This window comes from Eulemur rufifrons, chromosome 20 (genome assembly GCF_041146395.1).
Source record: "Eulemur rufifrons isolate Redbay chromosome 20, OSU_ERuf_1, whole genome shotgun sequence".
NCBI lineage: Eukaryota > Metazoa > Chordata > Mammalia > Primates > Lemuridae > Eulemur > Eulemur rufifrons.
In genome coordinates this window covers 37,941,424-37,961,266 of record NC_091002.1, presented here as the reverse complement: position 1 = coordinate 37,961,266, position 19,843 = coordinate 37,941,424, and the positions used below count along the sequence as shown (strand labels likewise).

At 41.0% G+C, this 19,843-nt stretch overlaps 1 protein-coding gene across 6 annotated transcripts in view; it reads left to right on the top strand.

Annotated features, from left to right (window-relative positions):
- Positions 1–19,843, top strand: part of KIF16B (kinesin family member 16B) — a 266,306-nt gene that overhangs the window by 118,402 nt on the left and 128,061 nt on the right. For all 6 annotated transcript variants that reach the window (XM_069496659.1, XM_069496657.1, XM_069496658.1 and 3 more), the window contains exons 13-15: positions 16,598–16,717; positions 17,598–17,649; positions 19,679–19,816. In XM_069496659.1, coding sequence (XP_069352760.1) covers positions 16,598–16,717; positions 17,598–17,649; positions 19,679–19,816 — 310 coding nt within the window. The remainder of the gene's footprint in view (positions 1–16,597; positions 16,718–17,597; positions 17,650–19,678; positions 19,817–19,843) is intronic.

Here is a 19,843-nt window from a genome sequence, read left to right as displayed (position 1 = left end):
AAACAAACAGACAACAAAAGTAGCAGAACAAAAGAGTTATTTCTCAAAAGGAAATGTTTATACTGAGCTGCAACCTTTTGTCCTACTAATGTTATTAGTTTATCAAGTATGAAATATCTGATTTCCTTAAGTACTGTTTATAAGTTGGATAGTTGATATCTCTGACATTTCACTTTGACACTTCTTGTTTTATTTTTATTGTGAAGGTACATCCTCAGTCTTTCACACGCACCCTTTGGCTTGTGATTAGCTTTCAAATGTTTTTTTAGAGCGGTTTTTGTGAAACCGTGGATAAGTAAAAAATTCTTATTTTCGAATATGAGTTCCATTGTGCAGCACAGACAGCTCGAAATATCAACAAAGTGTTTGGGAAGGATGTAGCTAATGAACACACAGTACATTGATGGTTGAGAAGTTCCATTCTGGAGTGTGATTTTAATCTTGAAAGTGAGCCACTTGGTGACCTGAGACCAAGGTGGATAATGATGAGCTGAAAGCTGTAGTGGAAATGAATCCATCTCAACCTATGTGTGAATTAGCTGCAAGGTTGGATATTACCATTCCAACAATATTGGACCATTGGAAACACATTTGGCAAGGTAAAGGAGCTGGATGGATGGGTTCCACGTGAATTAAATGAGTGTCAGAAGAGAAACCATCTCGAAGATTGCCTTTCTTTGCTGTCGTGACATAAAAGGCGAACCATTTCTACACCATATTGGGATGTGTGCTGAAAAATGGATTTTGGGAGGATGGGAGAGGTAAAGCTTTAGTTCTACAACTGTTAAGGAACTGACTTCTTTCTACCAATAACTTGAATGAGTTTAAAATGGGACCCTGGCCGGGCGCGGTGGCTCACGCCTGTAATCCTAGCACTCTGGGAGGCCGAGGCGGGTGGATTGCTCAAGGTCAGGAGTTTGAGACCAGCCTGAGCGAGACCCCGTCTCTACTAAAAATAGAAACACATTATATGGACACCTAAAAATCTATATAGAAAAAATTAGCCGGGCATAGTGGCGCATGCCTGTAGTCCCAGCTACTCGGGAGGCTGAGGCAGTAGGATCGCTTGAGCCCAGGAGTTTGAGGTTGCTGTGAGCTAAGCTGACGCCACGGCACTCACTCTAGCCTGGGCAACAAAGTGAGACTCTGTCTCAACAAAAAAAAAAAAAAAAAGAAAAAAAAAAAAAAAAGGGACCCTGAGCCTCAGATGAGATTGTGGCTCTGGCCAATACTGTTTTTGGGGGGGAGGGGCGGGTTTCAGGATTTTTTTTTTTTTTATTTCAACGTATTATGAGGGTACAAAAGTTTAGGTTTCGTATATTGTCCTTGCCCCCCTGGCCAACACTTTGATGCAGCCCTGAGTAACACAGTTAACACAGTTAACCCATTTATAGATTCCTGACCCACGGAAACTATAAAAAAAAATAATTTTGTATTGCTACAGGCTACTAAATTGGTGATAATTCATCATGCAATAACTGAAAACTTAATAGAGTATTTAATTATATTCACTTTGGTTTTTCACTTTTTACAAAATTGCATAAGGTGAATGAATTATTAATGATACTTTAATATCAGTGGAAGGACTTACCTTCCTGACTATGCAAAGCCCTCATTGTCTGATGGTATCATAAGTGAGGCATTTGCTGTAAGTTTCTATTTTCTTGATTACACAGTTTTTCATTAAAGCAAAGAAATGCGTGCTATCCATTTGGGATGGAAGTTTTTCAGAAAATAGCACACCCATGATTTTAAACACAGTGTAACCATAGAACAGGGCCTTCACACTTGTCATGGCTGGATTTGTTCTTAGAGTTGACATGAACAAGGAAAGAATTACTGGGAAGGGAGATGACACCTTTTCAGTGTTGGAAAATAGGTGCCTGTGGTGGACACCTTTGGAGAACGACCTCTCCTGGCTTGTGGAGGTGGGATGACTAATCCAGGCAGCCCAGAAGTGAAGAATGAGATTTTACTTTAGTGTCAGAGCACTTTAATTGTTCCATAATGACCCAGATTGTCATCATTATGAAACTGTGTGCCCATCCTGTATACAGGGATGTACTGAGGTCGTAATTAGTACTGCTTTGTGTTCTCATCTGTTTTGCATGCTAGCAGAAGCTGCAGTGAACATGGATTGAGTGGTCAATGTGCCAAGTCCTGTGCTGAGCAATCCTTTCACTTTTCCACTGGGCATCTTACCTGGGAAGGGTCCCATCATTAACCCTGAACCTACCTTTCCCAGTCACATCCATCCCCAGTGCTCACTGGTCATTTCTACTTGGTTGTGGGTCAAGGAGTCACATTATCAAGACTATGTAACTTTTCATAACACAGAACAAACATGCAAAATCGTAAGTGTCCACTTTGAATCATATTTACAAAGTGAATACGTCTTGTAACCAATGTCCAGGTAAAGATCATTCTAGCCTAGAAGTCCCCTTGATATCCCCTCCTGGAGACTACTCTACCCTTGAAAGGTTACCATCATCCTGATTTCTATCTGCAAAGGCTATTTTGAGTGTTTTTGAACCCTAGACAAATGGAATCTCACAGAATTTTTTTCTTCTTGACTTCTTAACATTATGTTTGTGATATTCATCCATGGTGTTTTCTGTAGCTGTTCGTGTATTCTCATTACTATATGTTATTCCATTGTATGAACGAACAACAGTTTACCCCAACTACATTTGGGTAGTTTGCAGGGGTTTTGTCTTCTTTTGTTTTTAAATAGTGCTGCAGTGAATATCTTTGAGCGTGTCTTTCAGTGAACACATGTATGCGTACTGCAGAGGTCTGTGAACAGCTATAAAGGGCTAGATAGTAAGCAGTCCCCTCTGCTAGGCCCATACACTACTGTGTCACAACAACTCAACTCTGTCTCAATTGCTAACTGCCATAGTAACAAAAAGTAGCCATAGAAAATCTGTAAATGAATGAACATGGAATGTGCGTTCCAATTAAACATTATTTATGGACATTGAAATTTGAATTTCATATAGTTTACACGTGCCATGAAATAATATTCCTTTTTTGATTTTTTTTTTTTGGACCATCTAGAAATGTAAAAATCATTCTTAGCACTTGAGCCATACAAAACAGGCAACAAGCCTGATTTGGCCTTTGGCTGTAGTTGGCCAATCCCTACCACAGGGACCAGGGGTGGAACTGCTTGGGTCACATGGTGTGGATATTATTTAACTATAGAAGACACTGCTGAACAGTTTTCCAAAGTAATGGTACCCAGTTTCAATGTGTAAATAATTTAACGAATGAAGGTTGTGGGTTTTAGTGCTTGAATTTTGCGATGGCTTAGGAAAGAGTTTGCTTCCTTTTGACTCTTGACTGGTTGTGATTATGAGAAGTTAGATGTTTAGATAATTGGCTTGCATTGCACCTATTAGCAAAAATAATTGATGTGTGTGATTGGAAAGTGTTGCATGCTCACCTTATATTTGGTTTACTGCTTTACTGTAATGGACCAGATCCACAAATACTATTTATTTTTTATCTTGAATTTCATGTTTCCTCAAGTGTATAACTTTAACCACGTATTCTTTATAAAAGCTTTCAAATGTAATTTCTCTTTTAAAAATGGATTTTGTTTCTTATTTTAATGAACTATTGGGGCCATGTACAGTCAGCATCCAAGATTATATTTGGGCTTTGGAATGTTCTCTTTTGATTTACTGCACAATTTGTTTTGCTAAAGGTATATTAATAATGCTTCAAAATAATGTATCACAGGAATACTTATGTAAAATATTGTTGACCGTAAGAGTGTTTACACAACCAAGATATGCATTTTTATTCAGGCCAACTTGATTAGAGGAAGAGTTGGTCATTTGGGATCCTTTGGGGTTGGTGTTCATGTAGAGTATTATTATGTAAATGGCATGAACTCCCAAAGGGACAAGACTTGAGTGGCAGATGGTTTTACAAAGTATTAACTCTTTGGGTTCATAAAAGGCAATTTATTTAGTCATCTGTCAAGTGCCTGTGTTGGGCTTTCCCACTGTGTTGGAATTTCCTTCCTTTTCCCCAAGTTTGCTGCATGGCCAGGGCAGAAGCTTTCTGTGCTGATGTGTGCTCTTGACAAACCATCATTACTCGTGGTGTAAGCAGAAGTATGAACAGTTTCATTCGTTAGACTAATTTGGTTTTAGTGATTGGAGTGGATATTTGGTTAATAGAGAAAGGAAGGGGGTTATGTTTTCTGTTCTCCACAAAAAACAGATTTTATTACTGGTTGAGTATCCCTAATCTGAAAATACAAAATCCAACATGCCCCAGTGAGTGTTTCCTTTGAGTGTCCCCTTGGTGCTCAAAATGTTTGGGATTTTGGAGCATTTCGGATATTGGAATTTTGGAGTAGAGATACTCAACCTGTACTAACTAGGAAAAGCAAGGAGCCCATTCCTTAGGGGATGGTCTTTACGCATCAGTGTGTCTCACCATGGGGAGTGTACACCTTTCAGAAGGAAATTATGAGAAGCTGGAATTTTGTCCCTTTCCTTTTCCTCCTTCTTTTCTTCCCTCTCACTATTCATCCCCTTCTTCCTTTTTTTCTAAATTCCCTTTTGATAATAATGCTGGCTCAAGTTGCTCTGAAACAAAGTCTCTACACCAAGTCCAGGAATTAACCACCAACCTCCTTGCACCTGAAAGAGAAGAACTCCTTTTACTGTTTTTTTTTTTTTTCCCTCTCATACTTTAATGTGAGAGAACGATGAAAAGCAGCTTGCAAAAAAAGGTGAAATAGAGGATCTTTGGTTTAATGTTTATCTCCTGCATAATTAAAAGAGCTAGGAATCCAGATGTGTATGACATCATAGCCTCATGCCAAGGCACCATTTTTAGTTGCATGAGATTTATTTTTTTTTCAAAGTCAAATTTATCAAATATATATTTTTGTTTTTTAAGTTGACACGTAAAATTGTATGTATTTATGATGTACAACATGACGTTTTGAAGTTTCTGTACCTTGTGGAATGGTTAAATCTAGTTAATTAACAGTGCATTACCTTGCATGGTTATTTTGTGGTAAGATCACTTAACATCCACTGTTCTAGCGTTTTTCAAGAATATAGTATATCATCATTAGCGGTAATCACCTTGCTGTACAACAGATCTTGTTAGATTTATTCTTCTTACTTAATTATAAATATGTATTGTTTGGTCAACGTTTCCCAACCACCCCCACCCATTCCAGCTGCTGGCAACCACATCTAGGTTTGTGTAAGTTCACTCTATGTTGTTCACACAAGGACAAATTCACCTAATGACACATTTCTCAGAATGTTTCCCTGTTGTTAAGCAACACATGGTTGTGTGTCTATAGGTATTTTTATGTAATATAGATGTATCTTTACATATAATATAGGTAAAGATCCAGATCTAAAGATAGAGGTAGATATAGGTAATATACAGGGAATTGTCTGTTTTACTCACTGATGTATCCCCAGTGGAGACTAGCATCTGATAAATGGCAGATGGTCATTAGGTATCGGTTCAATGAATCACAGAGGATGGTAACTGTCAAATGAGGGAGTTAAGTCACAACACTTTCCCTTTTGAGCATTCTCAAAGTGCACCAGCAGGATAGAGGTGTCAGTCATTTGGAAGATACAGAAAATTATGGCACAACCCTGGATGCAAAATACCTGGGAGCTTAAAAAAATACCTGTGCTTGGGCCCTGCCCTGAGATGCTCACTCAGAGGACCTGGCGTGGGTACAGGCATGCTACTTTTTGGAAGCTCCTTGGGTAATCCACTGGTTAGCAGGAGAAACATGCAATGCATGGGTGCCAAGTCACTGGTCTGTGTTTGACTAAGATACATGAGATGAGGCTGAATAGCTTTGGTCTGTGCAGAGGAAGGGGTCACAGTGGACCTAAGTAGGTTCTAAATGGTTCCTGGGGGAGGGGAAAGATGGGTGAGATTGGGAACCTGAGGGCTGTTGCAAGAGGACATTTTCACTTGAGCAAAGGCTGGGAGGAGGAGATGAGCCTCACGTATTTTTGTGGGTGAGAAACAAGAGCAGAGCAGCCTTTTTAAGACCAAAGTTTAAGGCCAATGTCAGATTGACATGTTCTGGGTTGCAATATCCCATTTAAAGTCATCCTTTCACTTACCTGCCTTACCTTGAGTTAAAGTTTGCATTATCTAGAAAATGCCCTTGTGGAACCTTCTGGTGAACCCTCATAAATGTTTTGGGTTTCCATTTAGGTCAGATATACTAAAGTACTTGTGATCACAAGATCCTCCTCTGCTTAAAAAGTCTAGTTAAATATTAATGTGAGGAAATTTGCTCTTGCATATTTTCACACGTAATTTCTTTAATTGGTATTATGCACTTTGCATAATTTAAATACTGACATCTGGGTGATTTGCTCAGCCAGTGGAGAGGACTGTTTCATCAGAAAGATCTACACAGCATCTTCTCAGAGCGGCATGCCAACAATCAGCTGCTTGGCATTTACATAAAGAATGATGTTTCTGCAGTGGGAAATGTAGTGGAAATTGAACTGCCCCAAGAGTTTCTGTTCATTAAGAGGGCAATATTAATTATATTTACTGTTTAGGGGCTGACTGCCAGTAATGCCAGGACATTTAGGTTTGTTAGTACCATGGAGTAGAAGGCAGCCAGGCTCTTCTCTTCCTAGTTCTCCCCTGGTGGGCCCTGGGACTGTGTACCGTCTGTTCTAAATGTGGTGTTTTGACCATAGGTACTGTAATAGGGATTGTTTCAAAGTCATGGAAAAAGCAATGTTTTTGCATTTTTACTTTATTTCAGTGACATAATAGGTGCCAATCTGGCATCAACTTTGTGTTACTACATATAGTGTTTTTTTGGACACCTATTAAATTATTTACGATTATAGTCTGTTAGAAGCAAATCTTAACATTTTAGTAAGATTTCCTTATTAGGTTCTGATTTATTCTGGCCATATTAATTATTGTTTTGAGGTCAAGAGATGCTTTTTCCTGTTCACAAAAAAAGGACCGATAAGAGACAGTCCTGGCCCTAGACACTGTTGAGTAGTTTGGCCCCATTCTGATCTCTCCTTCCCTGGGCTTGACATGTTGGCCTGGACCCACTGTTTGCTTTCTGCTGGGGCAGACAGACAATAAACTGATGTATGAAAAACTTTGATTGCCTTGATTGCTCTGGAGACAGTAAGCCAGACAGAGTGGTAGAGTGTGCCAGGGCATCGGGTGGGGTTACTTGTGTTGGAGGGAAGCTTCTTCTGAGCAAGGACCTTGTTGGTCTTACTCACTGGTGTCTCTGATCCCTAAGAGAACAGTCAGAGTGTGCCATAAGGGCAGACTGGCAAGAGGGGCAAGCCACAGAGATCTAGGGGGAGAGTTGCCCAGGCAGACGGCATGGCACATGGAGAGGCCATGCAGCGGGAATGAGGCAGCCACCGTGGCTGGAGTTGAGTGGAGAGTGGAGGGGGATGAGGTCGGAGAGGGCTCAGGGCCAAGGTTAAGTGAGATATGGGGGCCATTTTATTCCAGATGTGTGGGAAACCATTGTAGCATTTTACAGGTGATCTTTTGTCATTTTGAAAAGGTGGCTCTGGCTGCCATATTAGGAATTGATCATAGAGTGGCAAGAGAAGCCGAAAGACCAATTAGGGGATGTCAGAGCCTCCAGGCAGGCTGTGGAGGTAGCTGGGACCAGAGCAGTAGGAGTGGAAACAGAAAGTCGTGGATGATTCAGACTGTATCATGCAAGCAGAGCTGATGGGACTTACTGATGGTCTGGCTGTGCAGATTGAGGCTAAGAGAGGGATCAAAGGCAACTTCTGGGTTGACCCACTTCATTCTCCCTCTGTTTTTCAACCTATGGATTGTTGACTCTGCATTCTCACCTGAACCTGTTTCTTTCTGGAGCCTAGTTCTGGTAGAGGCTGATCCCCAGTAGATTTCACAGGCTGTTTTTTCCCTTTCTCAGTTTTTGCTTTGTTTGTTTTTAAATCTGATTATGATTCAAAGAGCTTAATTAATAGAGCCCTCACAAGAAGGATTGCGTATTACCAGTCAGGTTTGCAGGAACATAGAAAATGTTACTAGCCTACAAATATTGTGTTTATTCACTTCATCATTCTCTGGAAACACAGCAAAAATAAGGTTATCTCCTGGAGGCGTGTGAAGGAAATTCTTACCCCTTTTCATCACAGCTTGCTCAGGTTGCATGGACAAAGTGGGAGGAAGACAGGATGGTAGTCCAGGCAGTTGACAGACAGAGCTTCGTTGACTTCCTGATAATTTTGGTGATGTGGGATGTTGCATCTCTCTCTGTTGGATGAACACGATTCTTTTTATGTGGAAAAGAATATACAGTAGACCCCCAGTGGATGCCTGAAACCTCAGATATTATCGAACCTTACATACATTGTTTTCCTATACATACATACCTGTGATAAAGTTTAATTTATAAATTAGGCTCAGGAGATGATTAACAATACCTAATAATAAAATAGAGCAATTATGCTATAATAAAAGTTATATGAATGTGATCTCTCTCTCTTACTCTATCTTACTGTACCGTACTCACCTATTTTTGGACCGTGGTTCACCTTGGGCATCTGAAACCATGCAAAGTGAAACTGCATGTCATCCTCCCATATCCTTTAAATCATCTCCAGATTATTCATAACATCTAATACAATGTAAATGCTATGTAAATAGTTGTTATACTGTATTGTTTAGGGAACAATGACAAGGAAAAGTCTGTACATGTTCAGAACAATGACAACCATCATGGGCCTAACGACGTAGTACATGTCAGTAACCAGGGGGGCCACTGTACCAGGAACAGTAGCTTCTGCGTGCGTGCCAGCTTGTGCCTTACTTTCAGGATTTCAGAGCTAATTGGTTTGTGTTGACAATGACTTTTAGAATTTTTATATTATTTAAAAAAAACATGTAAGTTACTAGACAACCCTTGCTAGTCAAATTGGTGAGTGATTTTTAACACGTAAACAGTATTCACTTACTGAGCTGCCTGGAAAGTGTTACAAGGAAATGTCAGGATTTTTTTTTTTTTTCTCTAGCAATAAAAATCTTTTGGCATTTTTCAGATTTTCTTGCAGTTCTCTAATTTCCATATTTCTCATAAAGAGGAATGAAGCAGTTGAGGAGAATGTCTTTATTTAAGGTCAATCAGCCTGTATAGAGTCCGTCTACCCCTACAGTGTCTCTCAAGCCATCCCTTCCGTTTTAATCCCACCCACCTTTCCCCTCTATTCCTATTCATCCTACGTATTCTTGCCAGACTTGTCTTCTGAAATATCTGAAATATTTTCAAAAATTTTCAAAATTTTCAGTGACTTCCCAGTCTCCGAATCAAATAATGACCCATCTGCCTGACTTTCCAGACCATTTTCCCAGGTTTGTCAACTAAACTGGATGTGCAGGGGTCCTTATGTACGTAGCCAGCCCTCCCCATCTGCAGGTTCCACGTCTGCAGGTTCAGTCAACCGCAAATCGAAAATATTAGGGGAAAAAACTCCAGAAAATGTTCCATTGTTGCTCACATGTGCTAGGTAGTTAGGCCTATGATGGTTGCCTCTGTACTGAACATGCACAGACTTTTTCTCATCATTATTCCCCATACAATACAGTATAACAACTATTTACATAGTTGTTATAAATAATCTGGAGATGATTTAAAGTATAGGGGAGGATGTGTGTAGGTTGTGTGCAAATACTTTGCCATTTTGTATCAGAGACTTGAGCCTCTACAGATTTTGGGGTCCACGGGGCTCCTGGAACAAATCCCCAGGGGTTTCCTGGGTGATTGTATGCCCATGCTTTCATCCTCCATATCTTTGCTCAAGAAATTCCCCCAAACCAGGAGCACCCCTTGTTTTCTTCCTTATTTTTTTTTTTGGTAGCCTTTTGAAACCTTGTTCTTGACTTTGATGTTAAAGAGGCAGTTGAAGATGACATCACAGATTTCAAAGAAATGAAGAAATAATGATAATAAAAAGCAAAACAAACATCCAAGCCCGCGTCAGCAATATTGCTATGCTGTCGCTAAGAGGAAGCATATGAGGAAAGGTCACGAGCTGGCTGCCGAGGAAGAGGGATGATTGCGAAGAGGATTTTCCTAAGCCTGCACCTGAGAAGTTGAATCAGTGAGGATTCAAAAACTCTCCTCAATATCTTCAAATCTGGGGAGGAACAAATTGATTTTCTTGTTCTTATTGAGGAGTAATAGCAATGCCTGAGGAGGTAACTGGGATGAGGTGAAGGGCCGACTCTCTTGTACGTGGGGCCTGGTGAAGCAATGAGAAGCTTGGGTGCATCCAGCCCCCTCCCTCCCCGTGGCTATGGGGTCCCTGCCGGGGCAGGAGGAGGGAGCTCAGTAAGAGAGGCAGAGCCCAGGCCCTCAAACAAGGCCTTGGCAGTGCCTCAGTTGAGATCTCCTGACCCTTGCTGTCATTTTATCTGGCTAGAGAAAAGTGGACAGAATGCAGATTACTCAGTCTTCTAACTAGAAAGGCTGCGGATGTGACAGGGCAAGTGTCCAGGAGTTGCTCATCCTGTATTTAGAGCATAGGGAATTTTTGGACAGATTCACCTAAACATGCACAGATGAAGAAGTAGGAAAGTTATATACATAACAGTAGCTATGGGTGGATGGATGGATAGATGGGCAGACAGGAAGACAGAAAAGGAAATGTAACATGCCAAAGACCAACGATCCCAGTCTACATGCAAGCATAGTTCAAGGCATGGGAGAGAATTCCTTACAGTTGTTTCAGTCTGTGGAACAAATTAAGGAGAGATATGAATTCAACAAACAAAGCAGATGATGATAAAAAGTAGGATGGGATGCAAAAAGGGAGATCTCAGAACTAAAGAAAGACTTTGAGGTCCGAAACAACATCATTGCAAGACGAATGAATAAAATTAAAGAATATCAAGGAAAAGAATAGATGCCACTGAAAATCCAATAACTAAGAGAGTAAAGGCTTGTTAATCTCATAGAACATCAATGTAACAATCAAGATAGTAAAGCAATCAGAAGCTAAAAGATGTAGAAGACAGAGACAATGTAATATAAGGACAATTGGTGTCCCTGAAGTAGACTGTCAACAAATGAAACAAAATGGAAAATAAAACATGACAATTTTCCTGAAATGAAAAATAATGAACAAAAGAACTGAATCTGCAGATTAGGAGAATAGATTGTGTTCTAGGAAAATGTAGAGTACAGAATGTTCAACACAGAGATCTATCTTAATTAAGCTATTGAATTTCAAGGAGAAAGGAAACATTTTTTAAACACCCAGACAGAAAACCAAATTATCTACCACGGATTAAAAGTCAGACCAGCTTAATATTTCCTTAGAGTAGCATTCAGTTTCTAAAGACAGTGGAGCTGTGTCTTTAACATTCCGAGGGAAAGTAAGTATTGTTTGACCCAACAAGTGGCCCCAAATCGACACAGCTACAATGCCATTTGGGCAATAGACAGACATTCTCAAACAGGTACACACTCTGGCAGTGGTGCTTAAAACCAATTCCGTATGAAAAAAATAATATATATAATATAGTGAATATGTTTCATAATGTCTTAACTTGGATATTTTAGGAAATACCTCTTATAATGAAGAAACATTATTCTTTTGATTGAAATTCAACAAATACTTCAATTTCTTTTCTTCTTTTAAATTGAAATAAAATCACATACAATTTTTTAAAATTAAAAAAGTAGTTTTAGTAGAGGATAGTTTTATTTTTCACAAAGGTCCTCTTGGCTGCCGGACTTCCCCACCTCGAGCCCCACAATGGGCATGTGCTCTAAACCCTAACTGTGGCATCCCCCTCCCCAGCCCCCTGCACATCTGCTGTTTGTAGTCGGGACTGCAGAAATTAAGTACACTTTGTGACGTGAGTCAACTCTACAAAATTCCACTACTTAGTGAAATACATAATTCTCTGTAGCAAGAGAATTTTCACAAAAAGAATCCACGTTTAATTCTTGGCTGTTCAGAAAAAAAAAAAATACCACTTAAGAATCACTCCCTGTAGTACCAAATAATCAGCACTTAACTGGGTAACCACTGTGTGCCTGGTGCCGCTCTGTTTACCTAACACACTCAGTGTGAGGAAACACAATTTTTACTCTGAAAGAGATTTTAATTTACGTGGAGGAGACACATTAAAAGTTTTCCCCATTTTTCTCCAAGCAGGATCTAGATCTTAGGTAGGCTTCCCAAGAGGGGAAAAAAATATGTCTTTGTTGTTAATATTAATAAGGTTTTGCATTGGTTTTCACTTATCCAAGAAAGTCGTTGAGTTTCGTAAGGCACAGTGCTGGATACTAAGAATGTAGTTGTGATTAAGAGGTAGCGTCCCTGCTCAGTCTAGAAAACCAATATGGTGGTTACATGGGACTCCCCCAGTGAGCCAGTCCTTGTGTGGTCTTCTCCCCGGGAATGCAGTAGAAGTGATTCTGTGACGGCCCTGGCACTGGACATGTGTTTTAAATTCAGAGGTATTTTACCTGAATAGGTGTCTGGAGGTTGAAGAGAAAACATATTGAGCATATTATTTGCAAATGTAGTGAACGTGATGTTTAAAATAAGCTGATACTATATTTTGACACTTTTAGTAAGTCTGTAGTTTCTTTTTCATCCAAATAAGCTTGGTTGCCAAAAACTGTGTTTCAATGCAAAATGCATGCCGTAATATGTAGTTTACCTTTTTCTTTCTTTGGGACACCGTGTGCCTGGAGGTGGGGGAGGGTGGCCAGCTCTGCTATGTTAAGGATTCCATCTTAGCCAAAAGGTGTTTCATAAATTATGTATAACAGTAGATGCCACTCAATAAATATTTTATACGTGATAGATATTTTTGTCTGAAATTACTTTTTCACTTGAGCAATGATTTAAACCCTCGTTTCCAGTTTTATGAGGTGACACTTTTATAATATCATGTAGTTGAATGCAGCTTGAATGTCATAGAGCTTTAGGGCAGCATTAATCATAAATTCATCTCCCCCCACTTCCAATCCTGGAAAACTTTCTCTTCCTTCAGGTTTTACCTATTTTATTTATGGAAGTACGTGTGAGCATGTGCTTGGTGTGCGTGTGTGTGCGTATGTGTGTGTGTGTGTGTATGTGCTGGGGGGCTGGGAACAAGGAAGGCTTTTGACCTAATGGCTCTGAAGCTATGAATTTCCAGTGCTTTTCAAAGTCTATGAGACTTATTTCAAGGAAGAACAAAAGTGTTTTTCAATGGTTAAACAAGGAATATTAAATTAAACTGGGATGTAGTCCAAAGCAATTTCTCTAGTTTGAGTGGGAGCTATTAAAGTTTAAAATACTGCTTTTGTGGGGGGTGGTTATTGTACACTTCGGTGTAGAAAGAAAGTACATACGCCTCTGGACTTAGGACAACAGCCACTCTCCTTTTCACGTGGACCTAAAGCCCGGGAACAATTTATTGCCGTGGGGCTGCTTACCGTGTGTGTAGTGCTGTCACAGTTCAGAGCTACCTCTCCTTCCCGTGAGGACATTGTTTTATGAAATGGAGAGGTGTGATTAAATTCTCCCCTGTAATAAATCTTTTTTTTTTTTTAAGTCACATATTTGCCACTTTTGCTTGAATTCTGTGAGGGAGGAGAAGCATGAATTCTGCTAATACCGGGGAGGTAGGAATAGGAGTTGGTTTATGTAGAGTGCTCATTTTAGCTAAGATTTGCACAGGCCTTGCTATAGTAAATCGATGTTACTGAAGCCTCTGACCTCAGAGCCTGAGGTTCTGAGGCAGGGAACGGGAGCCTGGCTGATAAGGGGAGTAATTGAAGAACAGTGATACGCTTCATTTCCTTTTCTTGAATCTAAGTTATGCATTGGTCATTTTCTCTGTGTGTCTATTTAATGGTTGTTAAATTAAATTGCTTTCTTTCAAGTGGTAATTTTTATGTTTTTTTTCTTTTTAAACCATCCTTTTTTGCCACTTCATTTTATCACTCTCTTGCATGTCTCCAGGTCTTTGGGTATATACATTTGGGACCTAAATGTCTGCAGAGAAGGCTTGAGGGACTTCTCTCTCTCCACTGTCCTGCCCCAGAACCTCTTAGGAGCTCACTTGTCTGCAGGGTCTGTGTTTTGCTGTGATGGTCTTACACTAGCTTGAGAAGTTCTGAATCCATCACCTAGAGAATTGGAGATTCTGTAGGTTGTTTTAATATTTAAGTGACACAAAATACACCTATTCCTTCTAGGAATGTAAGCAGTAGCGATTGTGTTTGGGGGCAGAGTTGTATCTTGGTCGCTGCGTCTGATTGTAGGAGTGAGGGGCAGGGGGGAAGGGGAGACGATTCTCCAGGAGCATCTCCCACCAGGAGCCCAGGTTAGCAACTTGGACCTTGCTTTTCTGTTGCTCCCATCACACCTACAGTCACAGCACAGTGTTGTGCTCTTAGGTGTGACTCAGTCTGAACTTGGCACTGCCCAACCTCAAGACCGATATTTTTACCTTCAGTATTCTGGGATTTGTCTGCTTTCATTTCAGACTTCCCTAGAAGCCTGATTTTAGAAGTCTTTTGTCTTGCACCAGATGGGCGTGATATTAAGACATGCACATCCTCCCTCAGGGGTTGCCTCTGACCCTCCTTCCTACAGCCCTCTGAGTTCTGAACTCTGCGCACCTACTCATTTATTCCTGCCTTTGACAAATGTTAATTGCGGAGCTACCACACGTCAGACATGAAATTAGGCACTGGATTATATTCTAGTCAGGGGATAGGTAATACACATGTATGTATATAATATATGCAGTAGTAATAATTGCCAAGGAGGAATCAGATCAGCATGAGGAAAGTTGGTAATTGCTACTTTGTATGGGCTGATTGGGAAAGTGGCTTTGAGCAGAGACCCGAAGGAAGTAAGAGACCAAGTTATATATGTATCCAGGGCGATGCTTCTTAACCGGCCGATTTTGTCCCACAAGAGACATCTGGCAATGTCTGGAGACATGTTTAGTTGTCACAACCTTGGAGGAGGGTAGTGTATAACTCGTATCTATTATAGTGGTAGAGGCGGCGATGCTGCTAAACATCCTACAGTGCAGAGGAATGAGTTATCTAGTCCCAAATGTTATCTCTGCTCTAGGGGATGAGAAGGTCTAGCAGTGACAGAAGAAACTGCAACAAGTGCAGCCATGAGACGTGGGCGGGCTGGCCAGTTTGAGGAACATCGAGGAGCTATGGATCCTAGAGAGGAGCGAGCAAGAGGGGAGGGGGGCAGGAGATGAGAGTGGGAGATGGGCGAGGGATGAGATCATGTAGAACTTTATAGAACATTACAAAGACTCTGGCTTTGTCTTAGTGAAATGGGAGACCGTTTAACGGATCTGACAGAGGAGTGGCCTGCCCTGACATCCCTCTGGCTACGAAGTTGAGTGTTCGTCACCGGGGGCATGAGTGGTGGCCTGGATTATGGCAGTAATCCCAGCGCAGGATGGTACAGTTTGGGCCAGGGAGGAGTGTTGCGGGGGATTTGACATGACCAGATTCGGCATATTTTGCAGATGGAGTCAACGCTAAATATTTAGAGTTTAAAGAAGAAAGGAACAATGTATAGCCATGGGTTTTGTTCCAGGCAACTGTAAGGAGGGTTGATGTTTTCTGGAATGGGATAGCCTACAGGTGTCAGAGGCAGGGAGAATCAGGAGTTGGTTTTCTCAATGTATTAGGTTTGAGCTGCCTGTTTGATATCCCCACGGATATACCGAGACGGGTGGATATGTATGCCTGAGTATGGAATTTAAGGGAGACGTCTGCCCTAGGGATTTGAATTTGAGAGTCATCAACATATAGTTGGCAGGTAAAGTCAAGAGACAGAAGGAGGCCATCAAGGGAGTGAGTGTAGGCAGACAGGAGTCCCAAGGAGGATAGCCTTCCTAGAGTGGGTTCAAGAGAGAGTGAGAGGGGAGAATTGGAGAACTACTAGTATAGGGAACTTTTTGGAGGTGATTTTCTTTAAAGGGACACAGAAATTGGTGGTAGCTGGAGGGAGATGCAAGGCCAAGGGAGGTGGTGGTGGGTGGTGAGAGGTCTGTGGCAGATTTGTCTGTAAGTGGGAATGACCCTGTGGATAGGAGAGGCTCATGTGCAGGAGGCAGTTGGTTGGGTATCACGGGTGCAAGGGTAGCTGATGCCCAGGAAAGGCTTCCTCCTAAGACATGCAGAGGTCAACCATGGTAGCTGCAGACAAAAGCCAGCAGTTAAGAAGATATGTAGATATTAAATGAAATTAAGGCTCTGAAGAGGAGAAAGATTACGTTGTTATTTGGGTAGTCCTAGAACCTTTCCTAAGAGGTTTTGTAGAGGTTATATATCAGACATTAAATTTAATTCATTCTACACTGAGCTTTTTATATGTTTCAAGTTCACTTTGCTTACCACCTGCCAGGATTTCAACATGGAGAAAGATTAAGGTCCATTTTTCTTGCCGTGTTTTTAGAGGAGAGAGAAAATATTGCTCATTGTAACAATCTAAAGAACACCTTATATGAAGCTCTTTTTCCTCAAAGTAATCATTTCCTTTTCTTTTCCTCTTAATTTCAGGAGCAAACTCTAGCCCTGAGGAAAGAAGGGATTGGAGTTGTTTTGGATTCTGAACTGCCACATTTGATTGGCATTGACGATGACCTTCTGAGCACTGGGATCATCTTATATCACTTGAAGGTAGGAGCTGCTTAAGTGAAACATTATAATTTTGCAGATTTACCTTCAAACACTGGCAAAGTTTATTGTAATACTTTATGGCCATGAACACAACCATTAAATTAAAGAATATACTACAAATCCTGGAGCCCTTTGGGGATTTTAAATGATTCCTTGGGATTCTGTGGCATTTAAAGTTCCATGTTTATGTAGTTCTAAAGCTAAACAATGAGATGTTAATTGGCCTTCTATTCTGTAGAATCATTAAGAGGCAGATAAGGAACCAAAAGGCAGACAGACTGAGGAAGAGAAGTTGCAAACCCCTAGACCTGGGATTTCATTGTATGTACAGTTTCCTCGTCCCTAGTAGAATTACAAATTTGTGCCTCCCACCATCTTTATTGGGCTTGGCTCCTAGTAGGCCATTCATGTCAAGAGTGCAGAATTCCACATCTGTATCAATGGTTACCTATGTGTGACCTTGACTTTAGTGTCCCCTCTCTGATCCATGACTTAAAATGAGAATAGTGCTGCACTTACGTTTTGCAGACTCTCATAAACTCTATCTTTATGCATAAAGGTAGAGTTTCTCCATAGCCGTTGGAGGAGAAACTTCCCAGAAGGGATGGAAACATCAGTGAGATGACTGTCTTGAGCCAATTGCCAACGCTTGCCAGAATAGAAGCCTAACCACTGTTGAACATTAAGCCTCAGGAATCGCACTGTCATTTTCCAGACAACCTGGGGTATTGTCACAGAGCCTCAGTGAGCTCTAGTTACACTGAGGCTGTGGCCTTCCCAGGACATTGTTCATCCCATAGGCCACTGTGTTGCTTGGGCTTAAATGAAAAGTGGAGAAACAAGTTCTTACTAGTAAATTTTGCTTGGCTTTTGTTCCCAGGAAGGTCAGACATATGTTGGTAGAGAAGATGCGTCAACAGAGCAAGATATTGGTGAGAATCTTTATCAATTATCTCTTCCCAGCAATTTTTTTTTGTTTCAAATTATTAATGGGTTATCTATGTTTTTGTTACATGGATACTTTTTATAATGCTTAAGTTGGGACTTGTAGCATGCCCATCACCAGAATAGTGTTCACTGTACCCGACCAGTGATTTCTTAAGGTCGTATTTAATGATGAACCTTCTTTTCAATAACTGACATTGAAGTAATTATGAAAAAGAAAACTTCAGATACAATATTGGACAATATATATATTTCTGCAATTTTGAGCACAACTCAAGTCAAGAACAGAACAATTAATTTAATGGATAAAATGGGATTCTGAATGTTTTCCTTACCCTACATGCATTCTATACCCTGTCAGATCTTTAAGAGTACAGTTACTTAAGTCACTCTACACTTGTTACATTGGGACAATGATTGATGGAAATATGCCAACAGACATAGAAAAAGGATGTAAGTCCTTTTTTTTCTCTTTTGGGAGACAGGGTCTCGCTGTTCACCCAGGCTAGAGTGCAGTGGCATCATCATAGCTCACTGCAACCTCCAACTCCTGGGCTTAAGTGATCCTCCTGCCTCAGCCTCCTGAGTAGCTGGGACTATAGGCACACACCACCACACCTGGCTAATTTTTGTTTATTTTTTATAGAGACAGGGTACCGCTATGTTGCCTAGGCTGGTGTTGAACTCTTGCCTCAGCCTCCCAAAGTGCTGGGATTAGGGGCATGAGACACTGTGCCCAGCCATAAGGTCTTTTTAATGGGCAGGTTATAGACACTTACCTGCACAAGATGACAATAGAAAGTAGGAGACAATGCAGCATACACACATATGGAGGCATGACTTTTTGGGTTTCCCCAAAGTCTTCCCAAGAGAACACAGATAACCAGTGACTTAGCCTGTGTAGATGAGGTCCTGCCAGGCTTTCAGAGCATAACTTAGGCAGTTGGTGGTGATTGAGGTAGTGGTGGTGGTGGGTGTATGTGTATGTGGCAAGGTGGGGATCAGCTGGGAAAGAGTTACCTTGTCTCAGCCGTTTTTAGAATTGCTGGCAATGAGCCTGCTTTCTCACCAAGCGTGAGCTATTAATCAAGCCAATCCTGGCATATTCCTAAATGTATTTACTATTTACTGTGAGACTGGGAGAGATGAAAACCAATTCCCAGAAATCCCCAGGTTCACCTGTTTTTGAGTAGAACGAGGCTAGGCAAACAGCCTCTTCTTCTAATCATTGAGTTATGTATTTGACCTTTGGGGTAGCTATAAAAGATGCTGAGTAGTAAGAACACATGTTTTCTGTGATCAGCGAAGTTCTGTAGTGCAAATCTGTGGAGAGCATGGGAGCTATTGTCTGTACCCCTGAGAAGCTGGCCAAGAAACTGTGCTGAAAATCGTGTAGGTTTATTTGATGGGCATTCATATCTGTGCCTGGACATTCTTCCAACAAGAAGAATCCACAGCCCCACGTTTATAGGTAAACCTTAGCAGCCACGTGCTCGGAGAGCTCTCGGAACTGGCACCGGCTCTGGCAGTAGGCATCCCAGCACACCGGCTGGAGACCTCCTGGGCCTCTAGATCTATGTCATGCTAAGATCACCTTTGGTGTCTGCTCCTGGAACACAGCATCTCCAAATGTGGAGGTCACAATAAGTCCTTGACCCATGGAGCCCTGTTGCCCCTGTATTTTTCTGTGGCCTCTGATGGCTGGTGGAGGAAATTTGTTCAATATCAAACAGAGCACCTCAGTGGTGTTCTGTTAAGAAAAGTTACCTGTTTTCTCCCCAAGGATGAAATAAGTTAACATCCCAGAACTTATTTCCTTATGTAGGTGATGTCCAGACCCTGATGCCCTGAACTCCTAAAATTCACTTTTCTCACTAAGCGTCAAGATTCATTTCACAATACTTAACACAGAAAAGGACAGGTATTTAGCATGTGAATGAATAAATAGCTGGGAATTACTGCAGTAGATACCAAAGGGAAAAAAAAAAATCTTTCTCCTTTGTTTTTTCAACTTAGTTCTTCATGGCCTTGACTTGGAAAGTGAGCACTGTGTCTTTGAAAATGTCGGAGGGACAGTGACTCTGATACCCCTGGGTGGGTCTCAGTGTTCCGTGAACGGTGTTCAGATCATGGAGGCCACACATCTCAATCAAGGTATCTGGTTTTTGATTTTCAGAGTTC